The following is a 20,043-nucleotide window of genomic DNA, read 5'->3' as shown; positions in this document are numbered from 1 at the left end:
TTCAAAGACACATATTATGAAGGTCAATGGTTAGAAATAGGAAAATTTTTAAAGACTAAAGAAGCCAACCCATCATGGTCAAAGAAACAACTAAATGAATTTTGAAGAAGAGAATTCAAAAATTTTTTACATGAAGGGCATCTATGGAGGCGCCCAAAAAGGCCAACCGAAAATCCTCTTCGAGTCATTTGTAAGGATGATATTAAAAGAAAATTAATGACTGAATTTCATGATAGTTTGTGGGCAGGACATAGAGGCATATGGGTGACATTTATGAAGTTAAAAGAGAAGTATTGGTGGCCACATATGTATAAAGATGTAATGAAATTTGTGGAAACTTGTGAAATATGTCAAAGGTATTCAACTATTCGATATCGAGATGAGCTAAAACCAACATATTCATCATCAATGCATTATAAATGGATGGTTGATCTAGTGACAATGCCACTTGGGGAAGGTCAAATGCAATATTTAGTACTAGCAAGAGAAGACCTTACAAACCAAGTAGAAGGAAGACCACTACAACAAAAAACAACTAGAGCTGTATGTAAATTTTTGTTGGAAGATGTAATATGTTGTTATGGGTGTGTTGGTAAAATAATTGCAGATAGAGGAGAACTTGACTCTGATGAAGCTAGAGAATTCTTCAGCCGGATAGGGGTCAAATTATCGCTTACAACTGCGTATAATCCAGAAGCCAATGGAAATATTGAAAGAGGACATAGCCCAATAGTTAAGGCGATCGTGAAAAGTTGTAAAGGTAAAATAAGAGATTGGCCACGCATGCTACCGTATGCATTATGGGCAAATCGCTTACAACTACGTATAATCCAGAAGCCAATGGAAATATTGAAAGAGGACATAGCCCAATAGTTAAGGCGAATCGGACAACACATAGTTCGGTACTAGGATATATGCCAGCTGAATTGATACTTGGGCAAAAGCCCATCATGCCAATAGAAGGATCAATTATGTCATGGACATCTATTCCATGGAGAGAAGAGTTGAACAGAGAAGAATTGTTGGCTTTGCAAATTCAACAATTAGAGTGTCAACCTGAAGATGTAGAATTGGCAGCCCAACGATTGAAGGAGGCTCGATTGAAGAATAAAATTCGTTTTGATAAAACTCACAGAATTCGACATAAGAAGATAGAAGAAGGGGATTGGATGCTTGTGTATGATAGCAGTTTAGATAATCAACATAGTACCGTTCGCAAGTTCGTTGAAAGATGGTTTGGGCCTTACATAGTAAGAAAAGTATATGATAACTTTACTTATAAGCTTAGTGAATTGGATGGGACACTAATCCTAAATGTGGTAGCTGGAAAGAGGATAAAAGTATTTAAGAAAAGGTTTGACCTTAAACCTCCTCCAATAGATCAACATGAAGATGAAAGATAGTGGCACATGCTGGAGGATGTGCAGGTCTAGAGGGGGTGGATGTCGTGAAGTACAAAAGCTTCATATTAAAAGTCTACAATAAGATAAATACCTAATGAAAATAAAATAAACCTTTATAATGTTAATAACATACTATAATAATATTATACATTGTATGTAGAGACAAATATATATATATCTATTATACTACATGGACTAGAGAGGACTTGAACTAATAAACCCTACCTTATGACACTCAAAGGTTACCATTTAGCCTATACTAATAATTTACAAAATAATATATGATTTGAAGTAGTATTTTATAGTCTAAACCATGGAATATAATACATGCACAAAATTACATGAGCAATAGAGGAATTGAACCAACAACCTCAACCTTATGACATTCAAACCTTACCATTTAGCCTACACTTATAATGTACATAAAAATGTTGTTTTGTTTTCATTTTAACTACTATTATATGGTTTAAACCATCAAACGTGCTACACGTGCACCATATAGCACACATGCAAGAGCCTCTTTGCATGTGTGCCACATGGCCCACATGTAGAACCATCTCTTCCCTATAAAAGGAGAAGGAAGTATAAACAAAGGGAACCAAGAAATAAGATGGAAATGATTATATTGGATCTAGAGAAAGATATATTGTAATAGAGAGAGAGAGAGAGAGAGAGAGAGAAAGGTACTCTTAAAAGAGAAAAGAAGAACTAGCTTGGTAGTGGTGCTCCTCAACTCGCAACGGAAGGGCGGCGGTTCAAGTCATATACTTGTCGAGAGATTGAAGGCAAGACTATGGTCTACCATCAAGAAAGAGAAGAGCGATTACCTTGTGAGACAAAGCTCGAAGGTTCAATGATGCTCGCAATCATTTTGTAACTCATTCATCAAATAATTATAAGTTTCTTTCATTCCTTCAAATATCATTCTATATCCCATCTTGTCAAGCGAAGGTGATTAGATATGTGATCTATTCTCTTGCACAGGTATGTTTTTTTATCTATGTTTATTGTGCTCTACAAAATGAAAATCTTCCCATGAGGCTAAGACATTCTTTTTTATTATTTGGTACTAGGTACTACATTGGAGAAGGACGAAGAGGAACTAAGATTCATTAACATGAGGATTAAAGCGTTATGGGAATGCCCAGATCAGGACAAGGAGGTTGGGGCAAAGCACATCACAGATACTGAACGTTTCCAAATTGATTCTCGTGAGCCTTTTCCTCGATTGGTTGGTGACCTTGGGGAGCTTATAGAACTAGATTGGCTGAGGTGGGTACCCCACAATAGCCAGCCTATCTTGAATGGATATCTATGCATAGGATTTGGATGAGAGTCATGAAAAGGACGATGAGGAAAACAAAGAAGACACCCTTATTGACATGTAGAAATTTATAATAGCCCTACATATCCCTAAACCATATATAAACATTCTTGTATAATCATTCTCGTTATAATAATGCTAGATTTTTTTCTTTATAAGTTTCTTCCTTTTAATCGTTCCTATCTTTTACATTTTAATTGTAAGTTTCATTGTTTGTCTAAAGTTTTATTTTAGAAGGAAGAATACATTTTTATTAGCGTGGCTACCTTATGCATTTCAATGTTATAGTGTACGAATATGATTCGTAGTTTGATACAGTTGCAGTGTTGTTAACGCATTTAAATGTAATTATTACGTGTTTGATACAGTTGGATGTAGATTATGTTTACTTTAGGGCACATCTTACTTTAATTGGAACTATTATTGTTTTCACTGAGCAGATTAATGTATCGCTTCATTTCAGAGAATTTTTTATACCCAAATGTTTATGACACACACGTTGAAGAACATGTAAATGTGAACTTGCGGAACTAACCACAAGTTTAATCTAGGGACTCTAAACTGGTGGCATATAATCACCACGGATTACATCCTCCAATAGAAAATCGAATACAACAAAAAACAATTCAAAAGCTAGTACCTAAAATGCACCACGATTCTTGAACCTAGTTATCAAATGTGTATATCATGTTCATGGAATGCGCTATTTACCCCCCCATTTTGGCTATTTGCGCCCCCCCCCCCCCCCCCCCCCCCAAATTTCTGGTAGTTCTCATGTTAGTTCTCAGCCGAGCATAGCTATCACGCCATTTTGGCTCCCCGCGAAACATGTCTCCCCAACCGTCTTCAACTTCAATTATCGATAGAACCTTCATCGAGAGAGGGGCTCTAATTAGTTTTATCAAGGACCATTTCCATGCTCAGAATATCATCGTTGTAGTGGATAAGCATAGCGACAATAGAAAAGTCACTTTCAAGTGCTACTATGGGGGAAAATATCGCAACCCTCTAGGCTTGACTAATGATACTCGCAAAAGACAAACGGGGACTCGTCTAATTGACTGCCCATTCTTCGTTAGAGCAAACTTCTCGAAGAAAATGGGACAATGGACTATTAAAAAGGCAGTTATTGTGCACAACCATCCTATTTCTGACAATCTCGGTGGTATATAAATGGCTCATAGACTAACTAAAACAGAAAAAGGCATTGTTCGAGACATGGCAAATGTTGGAACTGGTGCAGCTTCAACTTTGGCCTACTTGAGAGAAAAAACCGGAAATCAATGGACCACCAGGAAAGAAATCTACAACGAAAAAGTGGTTGCATGAGCCAAGTTTCTTGACGAGCGCTCGTCAATTCAAGCATTTTACGATGAGATCTACACTAGCGACTTTATCTTCAATGTCAAGGTGAACTCGAACGGCTCAATCAGTGGCCTTTTCTTTTGTCATCAAAAGTCGGCAGATTTTGCCAAACGGTTCAATGTGGTATTTGTCATGGACTACACCTTCAAAACAAATGGATTTGGCAGGCAGTTGCTCAACATCATTGGAATTATGGCCACAAATAGCACGTCAATGTTGGATTTGCGTTCATATGCAACAAGACGGAACCCATGTATGTTTGGCCTTGCCTTGATGACTACAATTGCTATCGTGTTGCCTTCTACAAAGAATTTGCTTTGCATCTGGCATGTCAACAAAAACGTTCTGGCCTATGCAACGATGAAGTTTGCAAGCACCAACGACACAAACGCCTATATGGACAACTGGAACCAGCTTCTATACTCTTCCAACGAGCTAGATTTTGAAGCTAACTAGGCCACGTTTCAAACAAAATGGTGACCAAGTCATGATGTGCGGGTGCAATATGTATACGAGACTTGGCTGATTCACAAAGACAAGATCGTACATTATTGGATTGGTCGCTTCCCCCACTTTGGAATGACAAGCACCTCTCGCAGTGAAGGCAACCATTATGTCGTCAAGAGGATTTTAGGCATTGTAAATAACAATCTGCTCACTGTATTCAAGAAAATTCGTTTACTACTGGACACACAACTAACATAATTGAACACCAAAATGGAGTCTGACAAGTCTACACAAGCACATCGACATGGACTCGAGTTCATGAGGCCGCTAGTAAAGAAGATATCCAAACACGCATTAGACAAGTTACTGGAGCAATACAAGAAAGTTATTGACCACGATTATGGTGATGAATGTACGGGGTTGTTTCAATCAAGTTTTGGTGTCCCATGTTGTCATGACATTTTGAGATGCCAAAATGGGGGGTTAGCCAAAATGAGGGGGCGGTATTTAGGGGGGGCAAATAGCGCATTCCATGTTCATATGTTGGGATTTGACTATATTTTATATTTAGGCATAATTGACATACTTTCTTTTCCAAAAAGTTTCCTAATTTAATAGTGAATTGAAGAAATTTTACCATGTCTCAAATGCCCAAATGTTTGATTGTCATTAGATTAATTGCATTTGGTCTTTTAAATTCATCAACTTCATAAATGTTCTAGAAACTACATGTTATAGATTTCAACCAACTTCTTGAATTAATAACTCATTTGTGATGTTGTTGCTCAAAAACATTTGGTTCCTAAAAACATCAAAGTTAAAATTAATCATTCCACATTCAGTTTAATTTCAACAACTTGTTAAATGTTATTAAATTTTGAGGATTTTATCTAGTTTGAATCACATGTGATACTGGTGTATCAAGTTATTGTATATAGCCTGAAATTGCATAATTGTAGAAGGATTCTAAAATTGGAATGCATGATCCTTCCACTTCTGAATGCGAACGTGTTAGACGTGTACTTGTTATGAACACCTTGATTTGACAATTTTACATGAAGCCTTTTCCAATAACGTTTTACCTGAAGAATTTTCGGTTAACTCCAAATGCATGAAGGTTTTCCATAAAGGAATTACCCGAACAGTCTTCATGAAGAAGTCACGATACAATTTTTAACAAAGAGATTTACACAAAAGGCTATAAATGAAACAGAGTTTATGTGAAATAGATTTAAGGGAAGACATTCACAAAAGAATTCCATGAAATGCATCATCTCATGTAACCCTTTGTCTACATCGTCATCTTGATCCCTAGTTAAGTTAATCAACCAATGGTCCCACTCAACATTTACATGCACACGCAGTTTCATGACACACCAAATAAATAAACACAAGTGTTAAAACATATATATGCATATGCACATGCACAGTGTGTACAAACATACATACGCGGGCTTGTACATACATAGTGTCACCATCTTCCATGCATAATTGTACAAGCATGTGTATATAATCATCCCAACATGTATATAATTGACATGATCTTACATGTATATAATCATCCCAACATAGACACATACCATAAATCTTATATGCACAAAATTAAAAGATGGTTTTGCCATTTTAAGTGACCAAGGTGGTTGTTCCCTTCGTTTATCACTTGACAAAATAACATACACACATACCATAAATCTTATATGCACAAAATTAAAAGATGGTTACTGTAGCCCTTTTTGGCATTTTAAGTGACCAAGGTAGTCGTTCCCTCTGCGTATCACTTTGACGATCACAATGCCATCTCTATGTACATTTGTCTATATTTGTACATAGGTTTTTGCATGACTTCACCATCTACTCTATTATAACCCCCACTCCATTGACCTAGGTCGACGGGACAACTTCAAACGCCAGTCGTTCACATCAGGAATTTATACATCGAGATCAATTGAACAATGAATGTAACCGAAAATAAGAAATATACTAGAGTTTCAAAAAGCGGTTGCGAGCATATTGTATCATCGAGGCTAGATAGAGATAATGGGGTTGGAGAGCATATATGTATATCTAGAGGCTAGAGATAATGAGAGGGGGGGGACAGCACTGCCCCACGCAAGATACCCGAAAGTGTGCACATATGTGTGAACTTTTGACAAAGACACTCAAAATCATGTGTGTGTGATGTATCGAGGGTTGGACATTGTTTTTGTGAACGGTGACCGAAACCGACTTCAAGAAACCGTTCAAACTTGTAATTTGTAGGCAACATTAACCAAAAAGTGTAGGTTGGTCAAGACAGTCACAGTCAGTCGAGGGTCAAGTGTTTTTCTTCTTCTTCTTTTTGTCCGGTGAATGAACCGGACTTTAGGAAACGGTTCGAAGTTGTGTGTCGATGGTACCATTAACCAGAAAGGGTAAGTCGGTCAAGTCAGTCGAGAGGGTCAAGCGTTTTTTTCTTTTTCTTTTTGTCCGGTGACCGAACCGGACTTCACCACAGGAAACGGTTCGAAGTTGTAATTCACGGTCAAGATTAAACCGGCACGGGTAGGTCAGTCAAGTCAAGTCAAGTCAAGTTCAGTAGGGTATGTAAAGTGGTGGTGGTTCCATGGAATTCAAAGAAAAACAGACACACACAGACAAATGGATTGGGGGAGGGATCTTCATGTTCTTCTTCCCTTCACTTTCCTCTCTGATTTACTCGGTCAAGCCTGTCTCTGTGCTGCACAACTGGTTCTCTGCAAATCCCAAAAAAAAAATTTTAAAAAGAGAGAAATTGTAGAAAAGAAAAAGTCAGGATCTTTGACTCTTTTCTGCCGACACCCTTTTGACACGCTCCTAAGAAGAAGAAGAACAGAAAAGGAAATTCCTGTTTCTCATAAATACCCCCCATCCTTGAATCGCCTCCTCAAGATTAAGACAATCATTTGGCAATTAGTGTTAAGACAGTCATTAGCAATTCGCAAATCATCATTAAGGAGTAATATATAAGTTGTAAAGACAATCATTAGCAAGTAGCAATCATTAAGGAGTAATTAGTATCATTAAGAACAGCATTAGCAATACTTTGAATAGTATATACAGGAATCAAGGAAGGATAAAATTTCCAAGAGAGAGAGAGATCTGTGTGTAGATTAATACATCAGATATTCATTCTCTTTTCTAGCCTGAAGAAGATTCAATCTTTTCTGCTTCATTTTTTCTTAATGTCTTTGGCCGATGTTGCGAGGCCTTCTTATCATTACGAGCATTCGAAGGGAATTCTAAGGGATGAATACCGTAGCGGCAGTGGCGGCAAAAACACGACCACCACACGAAGAGCGGCCGAGGCCGCGGAATCCCGGGGCCATCACCACGTGGGCGCGTTCCCGGGGATCGTAGAAGATGTGGTGGCATTGCTAAGCCCCGAGTACCGCCCCATCTTGCTATGCTGTACGGGTACGGGTACCGCCAAATCCTCGACCGCCATGCTCGAGTCGGTGCTCGACTCCCTCGTGTCTTGCTGCACCGAGGGGGGCGGTAGAACCCTCCCGAAGAATGCCGCCAAGAAGCACGGATCCCCCCCGAGAACCAACCGCCCCACCACCAATCCCGACGTAATCAAGCGGTGCGTGGACGCGGGCGCCGTCGAGTTCACACTCGACCTCTTGGTCACCATGTCGGCCGCCGGCACCACGAACACGAACACCATCACAAGCACTAATTCCAAGAATGACACAGGTGGTGGCGGTGCGGGCATCGTGGGGATCAATAGCATCGGATCCAGCTCGGGGAGTGGCCTCGGGATCTCGGACAATATCGGGGGTCTCCTCGATGGAGCAATCATGATGAAAGATACGGTCACGTGGGAGTCGAAGGCATTGCACCTCTTGGACACATTGCTCCTCACGGAGCCGGAGCGGGATCCGGCAGATCCCGATCCCTCGGAGGAGCCCGAGGAGAAGCCAGAGCCTTCGGGCCCATGCTCCCGCGCATTGTCTGCCCACCCGCCGGCCGTGGTGGCCAACGCGGTGGCCAAGCGCCTCCTCCGCGTCTCCCCCTCCACCACCTCCTCCGCGCTCTCCGTCCTCGCGTCCCTCTTCCGCTCCTCCCCGTCCTTCCGCGCTTGCGTCTCCTCCTCCGCTGCCGCCTCCATCCCCGCCAAGCTCGTACTCATTCTCCAGGTCGGCGCGGACTCCTCATCCAAGTGCAACGCCACCCGCCTCCTCCGATGGATCGCCCACGAGACAAAGACCAACAGGCCCATCTCCTCGGAAAAGACTATATAGATCGCCCTCCAAGTCTTTCCGATGTCATCGATCCCTTGGTAGGGATACAACTCTCCATTTGATCATTGGGATACAAGAGTCTCCATTTGATCGTAGAAATAGCAAGGTGGACATTTGTACACAAATATATGAAGGGGCACAAGGGTTTTGCTCCCCCCCCCCCCTTACTTACACTAACATTCAAATTATTTTGTAGTGCAAAAACTACCCTTCAGGCTTAATACACAATTATTTTTTTAAATATCATAACTACCCTTAAGTCAAGAAATTTGGAATTTGACCCCATCATTAAGGGATGTGAGTTTCAAAACATAAGTTAGGGCCACTTATATAAGCAATTCTCGGGTTGAAGGGAGATCATAGAGATGTATACTAATAAGTTTGGGTTTTTCTAAATTCCATATAGAATTAAAGTCTTGACTTAACAATTTGGAGCTAAAACTAGAAGTGTTCTTGATTGTACAAATTGGGACATTTTACAAGTCTTGTGTGCTCAAATTTTAAAATATGGGCACTCTTGTATGTCTAAATCGTCTAATTGGTTGTCATGTTGAACAACAATTAATTGTTGTGTAAAGCTTTGTCCCCCCATTGTTATTTTCCTCTACAAAGCTCCAATTACAAAACTTGGGAACAAACATTATTGCTTGAACACACACAGATTAATGATGACATTAGAGGGTCACTAACATTGTACATGTTTGAATTTGTCTTGGCCATTGACAAGAATCTGAGAAAGAACCCATTATTTTGATATTTATGTGTCGACGATGATCGAGTTATACTTCCGGTTGCAGTTTGGAGACTTGCCTTATTTTCATGCATCATGTTCGTGGTATTGTCTTATCATAACATACTATCATTCTCAATGTGGAGTTAGTATGTACACAAATGTTTTGAGCTCAATTTTATTTGCGGCCTTTCAAGCATGATGTCCATGTTTATCTTTACAACATTAGCATGTTACTATGAAATGATATTTTTATAGGGAAAAGTGCCAGGATACCCTTGGAAGTTCCAAATTTACCAAACTACCCTATGTCCAAAAAATTACACTTTATAAAGTAATTATACACTCAAATCTTTGGTAAATAGGGCTAGTTCAGGTCCATTTCTTCCATCTTTGGTAATATAAGGCTTGTAGATTTGAGTGTATAATTACTTTATAAAGTGTAATTTTTTGAACATAGGGGTAGTTTGGTAAATTTGGAACTTTCAGGGGCATTCTGGTAAATAGACGAACTTCCAAGGGTATCCTGGTACTTTTCCCATTTTTATGTTCCTTAGTTAATCTAGTTCTACCTATCCATTCAATTCTTTTTGAAGAGAACTATATGCATTCTTTCAGCTCCCATGAGGATTTGTAATCAAAACAAAGACCAAAGAGAGTTATGGAGTCAATTGACTAATCTACACCCAAATTTAAATTGTATAGTGTATGACAAATCGGTTGATGAGATGATTAAATTATTAGAAAAAATGGAGGCGGTAGGTTTGCTTATGAAATTTGATAGTTCATTGCCTCTTGTTCTCATGATTGTTGGCTTGGTAGTATACATCGTAATATGATAATCATAACATTGAGGGAACCTAAGTTGAATCCCTTCAGAGATCGTAAAGAGCTTTAGACGCGGCGACATGTTGAGTTTCATTGACCGCAATCGCATGTTAGAAATAATACCGAGGGGTCAAGGAATGTGAGCAATTGTAAAGGATTAATAAGAGTAGTTATAATCAAATAGCTTTAGAAAAGGACTCTCGATGTGTGTGTGTGTGTGTGTGTGTGTGTGTGTGTGTGTGTGTGTGTGAATTTGGATTTGAACTTTGTACCCAAACTTTGAAGAGATTAATAGAAATATTATGTAGGAATGTGTCAATAATAAATATATACGCATATATAAGTTTGAAGTCTTTAATGCTTTATGATATGTAGGTATTCCAATAATGTACGTGTTTTACATGTCAACGCCCAAGTTTCAAGATTATCCATGTGAACGTGTTTATGTGTACATTGTTACAAGGGAGTATACTATACTATTCCTCCAATGATAATGATAAGGAAAATTTCGAAAATTAAGTACATAAATAATATCATTCAAGTTCCCAAAACTAATTAACCAATAACTGATCTTTTTAATAAGATTCACAAATGCAAAAATCATCATCGTGCGATGCATTGAGACTAGCAGGATTCAATTCACACTCGAACATCCTCAAGTCTCATGATGGCAATGTCAATGTCATTGTTGATGTAGGTGGTGTATGGCATGAGTTGGAGCCTATGCCAATGCAAGAATGTATCGTTGTTTGGATCTTCGAGAATGCTAAGGACCAAATTAGATGCTAGTGGAGCTTATTTCAAATCACAATTCTCAAGAAATTCTTCATTTTTTTACCACCCCAAGGAGGAAGTTTAAAAAATGTCAAACTTTACTAGTGTAATTTCCCCTATCCTACATAACTGAAAGATTTGAATTTGAGTTATAAACTTGGTGGTAGAAAAGTATGCAACATATGAGGAAGCTCTAGAAGAGAATTCTTGAAAATTATTCAACTTTTCATATTGGGGAATACACGAAATGAACCTTGAACGTCACTTTAAAAAAGAGATAATAACTTTGTTTTTCCCCTTTGACTTGGGGTCATATTTAATTGTCCAAAAGCTCACACGCTTTTGTGTCAATGTAGTGACTGTAAATCTAGCCCAATGTTCACGAGTTCACATTGTCTAATCTAATAGTTGTTTGACACTCAAATTATTCTTATAGGATTTCGGTGAGTAGTGGTTGTATCAAATATTTTTAATATTGTTGTCTAGGTAAAGGATTCACATGACTAGGTAGATCTTCCAAAGGGCAGAGGATGTTTAGATCTTTGAGAAAGTCAAAAGAGATTAGAAACAAGAGAAAAGTAAGTTCACCGAACAGCTTGCAAGCCACTTGATTATTCATAAAATTTGGGTGTCAATATTGATATAAGAGTTTTTGAGTGTGTATAATAAACTCATATCCTACCAATTCGAAGATTAGGATTATTGTAACATCAAGGTATAGTACCATACATGCACACATAGGCCTAGAATACTTTAACAAAGCCTCTATACATCAAGGTGCTCGTAATATATTTATTTCATTACATTCACATTTTGTGTTAACATGCTCACAAATATCAAAGTGTTGGGAAACTTGTGTGATAAGAGGTTCTTTTATAATCAAGGTTTAAAAGTGGACGAATCAACTAAGAAACACCACAATCACTTTATAGGTTTTGATATTCACTATATAAATTTAAAAGCAAAGATAAACTAATATATATTGCATTTTTTTTAAACTCATACATGCCATAATCACATAATATGAGAAAAGAAGAAGGATGAATTGCTTATAAATAGATTACAGCTTTGTTGTGTCCATAAATTTGGGGATCAATCAAAGAAAAATAGAACAATAGGGGATTTCCCCCAAAGGGGAAAACAAAATCCCATTATGATGTTGCACGCTTGGGGAACTTCCTTCACCAAGTTGTCTTATTATATATTTAGCCTTTTCCTTCACTCTGTCGATAGATGATAGAATTCTATAAGCTAAACGAAACAAAAAAACATTGAATTAATACCATACCCATCACCAAGGAAGAATGAGGACTAGCTATGTGTGCCATTATATCAAGTTGTCAACTAAAGCAAATCGATTGGGAACAAACTTTGCACCTTTAGGGCTTGTACAATAATGTTGTTTCCGCAATCATAGATGTCACAATGTAAGGGTCCATGTTGCTTGCGGGCCTCCGATCCTCAAAGTAACCTATATTACATTCATATGGTAATCTATGTTATCAATACATCTAGTTTATGTTCAACTTATATGTGATCCAACTTAACAATCATTTGGAAGATTGCAGCTAATATTTTTTCTTAATAAAGGTCATCAGTAAGATAACCATAATCTTTGTATGGCTTACCTTTCCCTTCCTTCTCCGTGTCCCTCCCAACACGAATGGATGCACCACGGTTCGCAACACCCTGTCGAAAAAATGGTGTGATGTTTTGAATATTGCTAAGCGTTTCGAAGAATGGCAAAAAAAATCTTTGGAAGGAGAAACATCAATATACCCCTAACATTTTTTTGAATATTTACATGTATAAATCCAGGAAAAAAGCACATACGTTTGGAAAACCAAGAGGGTATCCTCGTAAATATACAAAATGTTTGAGGGTACATCGGTGTTTTTAACTTATGATGTTCACATTCAAAGGTCTCCTTATAGATGAGCATCGAATCGGCATTATACACAATATAATGGAAATGCATAGATATACCCAAGAGAAAGTGTGGATATCAGCTGTTTCATGACGACCCGTGAGACGACGCTCATTTCCTTCACCATAGGCAGCGATATGCTCCTTATGCCTCAGCCCTAACTTCTCGATCGCCTCCTTGATTACCTCATATCCACCCTCCTCCCTCATTGACAAGGTGCTGCATTTTACAGGAGCATTTGAGTTAATTATAACCTTTTACAATATAACTCTTTGAGCTAGGCTTTGTCTTGCACATTTGTTTTCCATGTTATATATATATATCTATATAACACATTACCAAAAACGATTCTTTCAAACTAGGGTTTCTCAAAAACAATGGATTGTGCAATAAATGTGGAATGGGTGGAACATTTTTACATAGGAAAAGTTCACAATTTGTTTGTACCTATAGTTAGTGTGGCAGCCAGCTCCATTCCAATCTCCCTGTACCAAAGAAGCCAACAAATGTATAGATAAGAATCAATGTTCTCTATCGAAGAAAAAAAAAATTGAAACATTACAACACTAACAAACGATTTACCGGAATAGGCTTGGGGTCCAAGGTAAGAACCACATCAGCTAGCTCTGTAATCCTCTGTGTTATGAAAATAGCAAATAAATGTTTACAGACTCAGCTATGACATTTTCACTATGAAATACAACATTTGATGATGGATGGATCTGGAAGCATGATCAAGTGATAGAAAAAGACGTTTTGTCCGGGCAGGCATTATTTTAATAGTTATGTGGAATAGTTGTTGGCGATTGTCTTCAGAAAGATTATATTTATGAAATGAAAAAGTGAAATATATAATTGATTGAAATTGTTCCAAAGCCCACATCACTAACTTCCTCTTGTTGAGCAATATGTATTTCAAACTTTGATGAGGTTATTTATCAAACCAAAATATTTCATATCCCTACCTCCAAGAGGTAACGAGCACACCATAACTGATCTCCGGCGTCAATACCGACACATGGACCAACTTGGAATTCCCACTGCAAAGTTTGGCATCATAGTTTATTTGCTTTTAGATGATAATAATTAGTTCTGTAGAAATCAATGATAGTAGTAGTGATGAGGGTATAGCTACATACCTGGCCAGGCATCACCTCCCCATTGATACCCGACACTTGAATGCCAGCATAGATACATGCTTTGTAGTGTGCGTCAATGATTTGACGCCCCCATGCTTTGTCAGCCCCAGTTCCACAATAATAAGGTCCCTATTGAGGATTTGTAAGGGAAGTCGTAAGGGATCATGCCTTTTTAGTTAATAATTCGGATAATTCTTTCACTTTTATCTAATAATGTTAATTACTGGATTATGCTTGATTGTCATTCCAATTCTTGTGAGGCTGTACTATAAACGGAAGACAAACACTTCAAGTTTTGTTCAAACAGTTAATAATGCTGATTTACCTGAGGTCCAGGGTAGCCACCAATAGGCCATCCAAGAGGCCATTGCACATCTTTTTGGAGAAGGGTAAACTCTTGTTCAATACCAAACCTGAATGCATCGACATATATGAATTGATATGAAATATCAATAATAATCTTTTGCCCAAATTTTGCATCAAAGCTTGATTTTACCATGGTACTTCTTTCTCGACCTCCTTGTTGGAAAAGATTTTGGCAGCATTGCAACGCTTGTTTGTGGGGATGGGCTCCCCTTGTGGTGTATAACAATCACAAATCACCTATTTATGACAAGATTTCATCAATCAAAAACATGAGATGCCTCAAGCATCGGACCTTACACACACATCTTTGGCAATAATAATAATAATAATAAGTTAATGAAAAAGCTGTATTACTATAGCTGAAAACATAAAACATGCCATAGGCTTCAATGAAGGTGCCCCTGACATCTTTGATGCTTCATTTTTGCTACTATCATAAATCCTTAAGCAAATGTATAGTGTCATACCAGGATGTTATCTCCCCTCCGGAATGGATCTTTAAAGATAGCTTGAGGGCTGTCAATCATAAATATAACAAAAAGAATTATATATGTGGTATTTCCTATCAATGCATTAGACACAATTACAAGCTCAATGCAGAAGCTTACTATAGAATGACTTCACTGTCCTTGCCAGGAGCTTGACCGGTGCTAGATCCATCATAATTCCACTTGGGAAGGTCTTTTGGGCTTGTGATTGGTGCCTTGACAGTCTGTTTGTGCAACAAGTCAATGGCTTTTAAGATGCAAACCCCTCACTAAATGGGCAACCCATGTCATTATCCACTATGGAAACCATTAACCTTCAGATTGTTGCACCAAACTAAAGGTTAAGGGAATTGAATGTTCCCAAATAATGTGACTATCTCACTAGATGGGCAATCCATGTCATTTATTATCTATACGGCTTTCACGGCATATTAAACCCACAATGCCTATAAGATGCAACCCTCTGAACTAGATGAATAATGCATATCATCCACTATACAAAATTCATCTGTAATAAATGAATCAGCACACATTATCATATAGAATACATTAAATGATGGTATACTTACTCTAGCTTTGCTTCGAACATCGACACCAGTTCCACCAATCCTGAAATACATCAAAAAACGTTTTATCAGTGTTTTTGGAGTTTGGTCATGTAAAGTTGATTATCTAAGTTTGTCCTAGCAAGCCTGTCTGTTTCCTACATCAAGAATCAAAGCTTCTCAGTTGTTCAGTTAACCAATTTTCAATAAGGATGGATATGTTAGAGCTCCAACTGCATATTGACTATATTCATTGAGAATAAAACACTGGTTAAGCTACTTGCTCAATTAAAACTGATTTAATTATGGATTCAATCTATCTTAGTATAAGCAAATCAAGAACCAAACACTTACGACATACTTTTTCAATGCAGTCAAATTCAATTTAAGTGTTGATGCCAGCTACATTTTGATAGTTACATTAGGAATCAAATACGTCACCACTCACTTGCCCAACCAAATCAAATTTGACAAAGGATGCATTAAATGAGATAATGATTGTGAGGAATATATCACAAGACATTCAAGACATTTTTCCCATATGGGAAAGACTCAATTCTCCCTCATCTTTCCGTGCTATGACAAGCATTATTGTCAGAACCCTGTTCTCTCCATCCAATTGTTCAGCATTGTTCCAATTATAAAAGACTCCATTTTACCCTCGCGTTTCTCTCCGATGTTCAGCATTATTCCCACTATGAAAGAACCCACTTTCCATCACGTTTCCCACTTTCCCCTAATGTTTCCCTCCAACAACCCACATTGGAAAGAACCCACTTTCCCCACATGTTTCCCACCCATGTTCAACATTATAAACTTGTGAAGAGAATGTCTATATGTGGCTTCATTGATCGATTGTTCGTGCCAAAGCAAGCATTGATAATAAATAAATAAAAACAAATCCAAGAAAGAACTTGAAATAAAACTAAAAACAAAGAAACTCAATGGCCATAAGCATTACCATATGTATTCAGCGATGATGTATCCACTATCAGTGATGTCAAGGTTGATGAGGTCACCGATAAGTTGCTCGGCCATATCTTTGCTTGCTGTTCTTTCTTTGATTGTTTCTTTAAGAATATGAGAGGAAACAGGGGGAGGATAGAACAGGGGGGCAAATGCTCTACTTAGTACACTTGTAAGTGAAGGAGAGCAAAGGAAGGTATAAATAGAGAGAAAGAGAGATGGGGGGGGGGGGGGGCCAAGGGATCCTCCCTCTCTTCTTTCTTCTTTCTTCTTTCTTCTTCTGCTCTATCCTTTACCTCCTCTGTTCTGCCCTTCAACCCTTCTCAAGAGTCCATCACATTAATTCTGAATTCAGTAAGCATAAAACATATATATATATATATATATATAATTTAAATCTTGTAATGTTCCCTCCCCCTTGATTCACTCTGTCTTTTTTTTGTCTTTTTGGCTTTTTTTTCCCCCATGAATCAAGCATGCCCCAAGCATCCATGATTCAAAAAAGGACCCCACCACCCCCCCTTCCCTTGGAGACCCCCATCATAATGCCATCTCTTGCCAATGCCTTTTGTTAAATGCCTAATGCCCCTTCTACTAACTACCACTATTCTGATTTTTTTTGTTAGTATTATTACCTTTTTTGTCAATGCTTCTTTCTGGTATCTAGCCCCAAACATCGCCTGAAAAGCCCCATTCCCCCCCCCCCCACCCAACCCGATCCACCATGAATCCTTGCCCGGTATCTTGAATCGATTCCTTGTTCCGCATCCTCCCAGACTCCTATGTTTCCCCATGCCTTGTCCTCTTGCCTAACAATCGGCAACTGTTCGGTTCGAAACCGTGAAACCGCGGCTTAACGGTTTAAACGGTTCGGTTTCGGTTAATGTTCAAGTTTTTGCAAACGGTTCAATTCAGTTTGGATGTGAACGCTTCGGTTCGGTTTTAAACCGTGGTTTAAACGGTTTGATGGTTTTTTTTTAATTAAAATTTAAATTTTAAATTATTTTTTTTAAACAACCTTTTTATTTTTAAGCCTAATTCTCACATTTTAGGAAAAATCTTTAAATTTTGAAATAATAATAATAATTTAATTTTGACTTAAGTTGAAAACCGAAACCGAACCACGAACCCGTGGTTTTAGTAGTTTTATGGTTAAACGGCTTGGATTTTTACCAAATGGCTCGGTTTTAACGGTTTCGTGGTTTGGTTCAGGTTTCAAGATTTTTAAACTGTTCGGTTTGGACACTCTCAAACCAAACCAAACCGTTGCCAATTGTTACTCTTGCCATCTCACATGTTGTGCCTTGATATCCCCTACACTTAGTTTTGTTTTGCATAGTATATATGTTATGTCTTCATCATGTTGCATATGTAACCAAACATTGCGTCCATGATTCAGTGATTGGTGTCAAGAATTCGTGACAACTCGATCCCAAAGTATTGCAATGTATTTGATGTCAATGTTGTTTATGTATGTATGTATGTATGTATGTATTCGTGCTTAGGGGTAGTTGGCATGGTGCACCTTACAACATAATGCTTGATGTGTATCATGCATCACGCCATACAAAATTCAATGTATGAGGTCTAATGTGTAATTTCTTATGCGTTTGATGCAAATCATGTTCATGTTTAGTTTCCAATGTGCTTTCATATGGAGCTACACAAGTAACGCATCTTTGCCACAATTTTCTCTCACGCCATGTTTATGAAAGGGCCATGTCCACCACCCTATTCATACCCAAGATGCTTGTTTTGCAATGCCTTCTTTCCGCATCAAATGGGTAGTGTATTTAAAAAAGAAATTGGAAACAAACTATTTACACAAGCAAATTAAATAGTTGCTTCCAGTCATCACATTGTTGCAAAAGATATTTGGTTTCCATTTTAGCTCAAGATTTTCTTCTTTGTGATCACATTCTTACACAAGATTTTTATGCATACATATAGGCTTAACATGATAAACATGTTTTTGTACGATTAAACACGTTTTTACATGGAACGAACTTATGATGCGGGTGTTGCAACTATCACCATATTTTCATCAAGCTATAGAGATATTAGATCCTTCCATTCACTAATCACACAATTCCATGGAAGCACTTGAATTTTTAGTTTGTGTATCTTAAACAAGCATATTTGAACTCGTGGCCTTCTTATGAGCATACATCATGACCTTCTTATAGTAAAGAAAAAGTTTTTGAGGTGGACTAATAGTTTTTATTATTATCTCGTACCTACGGTTTTTTTGTGGAACTACATATGTAGTACAAAATTTGGGAATAATAAATTGGCATATTATATTGTAAGAAATTGTATGGTAATGACACATTTAATAGGGCATTACTTGTTTATGATACCAATAGATTGTAATAGTTGCCTTATAAAATATGATCATGTAATGTGTCGTTTCGTTTCTTTGAAATTCTAGAAAAGTGAAGTATGGCCTTTTGTACAAGGTAAACATCACTTGGAATCACGAAATGTCAACTTCTCGAAGCCAAAGGTTTTTCTTGATTTGTATTCTTTTGCTCGGGGCATTTGACAATTGAAGTCATAAACGAACCTCACATGCCAGTCATAATTATAAAACCTTTATACTATACAAACTATAAATGAAAGTGGTGACATATAACGCTAGATTATTTCAAACAAGAGGCGTACCATAAATAATAACTCATGTAGAATAAGTAATGCTAATAAGTGTCCACTAATGAGAGAATTCAGTAAAAAACAAACTTGCGGACTTTGTTACAATGCTTACTAGCATGGCCTACAATCACAAAAAAAAGAAACATCAAATTTTATCACAAAAAGTTTACAAAGCTCAAAATTATCTAAAATGTTTCCTTTTGAACAACACCAAGGTCACTCATGGGGTTGAAGTGTTATCTCATATGTGCATTCATTTCATTTGAATAGATTTAGTGTGGACATATGTTTAAGGATAATGGGTTGTGAATATAGTGCGGGTAATGTGCCGCTTCATTGAATAGTTGGGGTGGAGTCTCGTAATGCAATATATTCTCAATGCTTTTTTTTCATAAAGAAGACTCAAGGGAATAAATCTTTTCTAGACTAAGCTAGAAGACTCTCAATTGCTCTTGGTTTTGAATGAAGGTCAGTTTTCATTTTTCGAGCTCGAGTTTCGAACACCCATGGTGGCGATAGTCTTGTAAGTATACACCAATGTCTTGTGAGCTATTTGATTAACATGCATTTTGCTTTTTTAACCTCCAACATTTATTCTTAATAAAAAGATTTTCAGAAATCAGTTAGGAATGCACAATCATTGCAAATTTTAGGTATGTAGATGTACACAACATGGAAATGGCTCCGGCCCTTGAGCCTTCTTTTTATGTTCATTATGCAGGCACTAATGGTCAAGTTTTTCCTTTCATTGAAACTCTTGAACCTTGTGTAGTTGTTAAGTTGTTGGAAGTTAGCAACCAATAATGTATTACACAAGTACTAATGAT

General features: G+C 37.7%; 2 protein-coding genes across 3 annotated transcripts; one reads left to right on the top strand and one right to left on the bottom strand.

The window, feature by feature from the left end:
• The first annotated feature begins 7,463 nt into the window (after positions 1 to 7,463).
• On the top strand, positions 7,464 to 9,046 carry LOC147850475 (uncharacterized). Its single transcript, XM_087336185.1, has one exon. It carries the CDS (start codon positions 7,740 to 7,742, stop codon positions 8,799 to 8,801), a length of 1,062 nt encoding a protein of 353 aa, XP_087192311.1. The 5' UTR covers positions 7,464 to 7,739; the 3' UTR covers positions 8,802 to 9,046.
• A 3,111-nt stretch (positions 9,047 to 12,157) lies between these two features.
• LOC147850474 (glutamine synthetase cytosolic isozyme 1-2-like) lies at positions 12,158 to 16,726 on the bottom strand. Of its 2 annotated transcripts, none has more exons than XM_087336363.1 (14): positions 16,560 to 16,726; positions 15,623 to 15,662; positions 15,174 to 15,277; positions 15,033 to 15,081; positions 14,696 to 14,802; positions 14,525 to 14,612; positions 14,200 to 14,328; positions 14,026 to 14,100; positions 13,643 to 13,696; positions 13,508 to 13,545; positions 13,120 to 13,279; positions 12,762 to 12,822; positions 12,511 to 12,604; positions 12,158 to 12,377 (listed from the first exon to the last, which is right to left on the bottom strand). In XM_087336363.1, exons 1-13 carry the CDS (start codon positions 16,634 to 16,636, stop codon positions 12,513 to 12,515), a joined length of 1,074 nt encoding a protein of 357 aa, XP_087192489.1. In that variant the 5' UTR covers positions 16,637 to 16,726; the 3' UTR covers positions 12,158 to 12,377; positions 12,511 to 12,512. The 2 variants fall into 2 exon arrangements, with proteins under 2 accessions (XP_087192489.1, XP_087192488.1); XM_087336362.1 differs by having other exon boundaries at positions 12,158 to 12,384; positions 16,560 to 16,725.
• Positions 16,727 to 20,043: the final 3,317 nt, after the last annotated feature.

Source organism: Azolla caroliniana, unplaced genomic scaffold, assembly GCF_043228905.1.
Source record: "Azolla caroliniana isolate FFs.n. ecotype wild unplaced genomic scaffold, voAzoCaro1.0.p SCAF_21, whole genome shotgun sequence".
NCBI lineage: Eukaryota > Viridiplantae > Streptophyta > Polypodiopsida > Salviniales > Salviniaceae > Azolla > Azolla caroliniana.
Note: the sequence above shows the minus strand (reverse complement) of the source record. Positions and strands in the feature narration are given on the sequence as shown.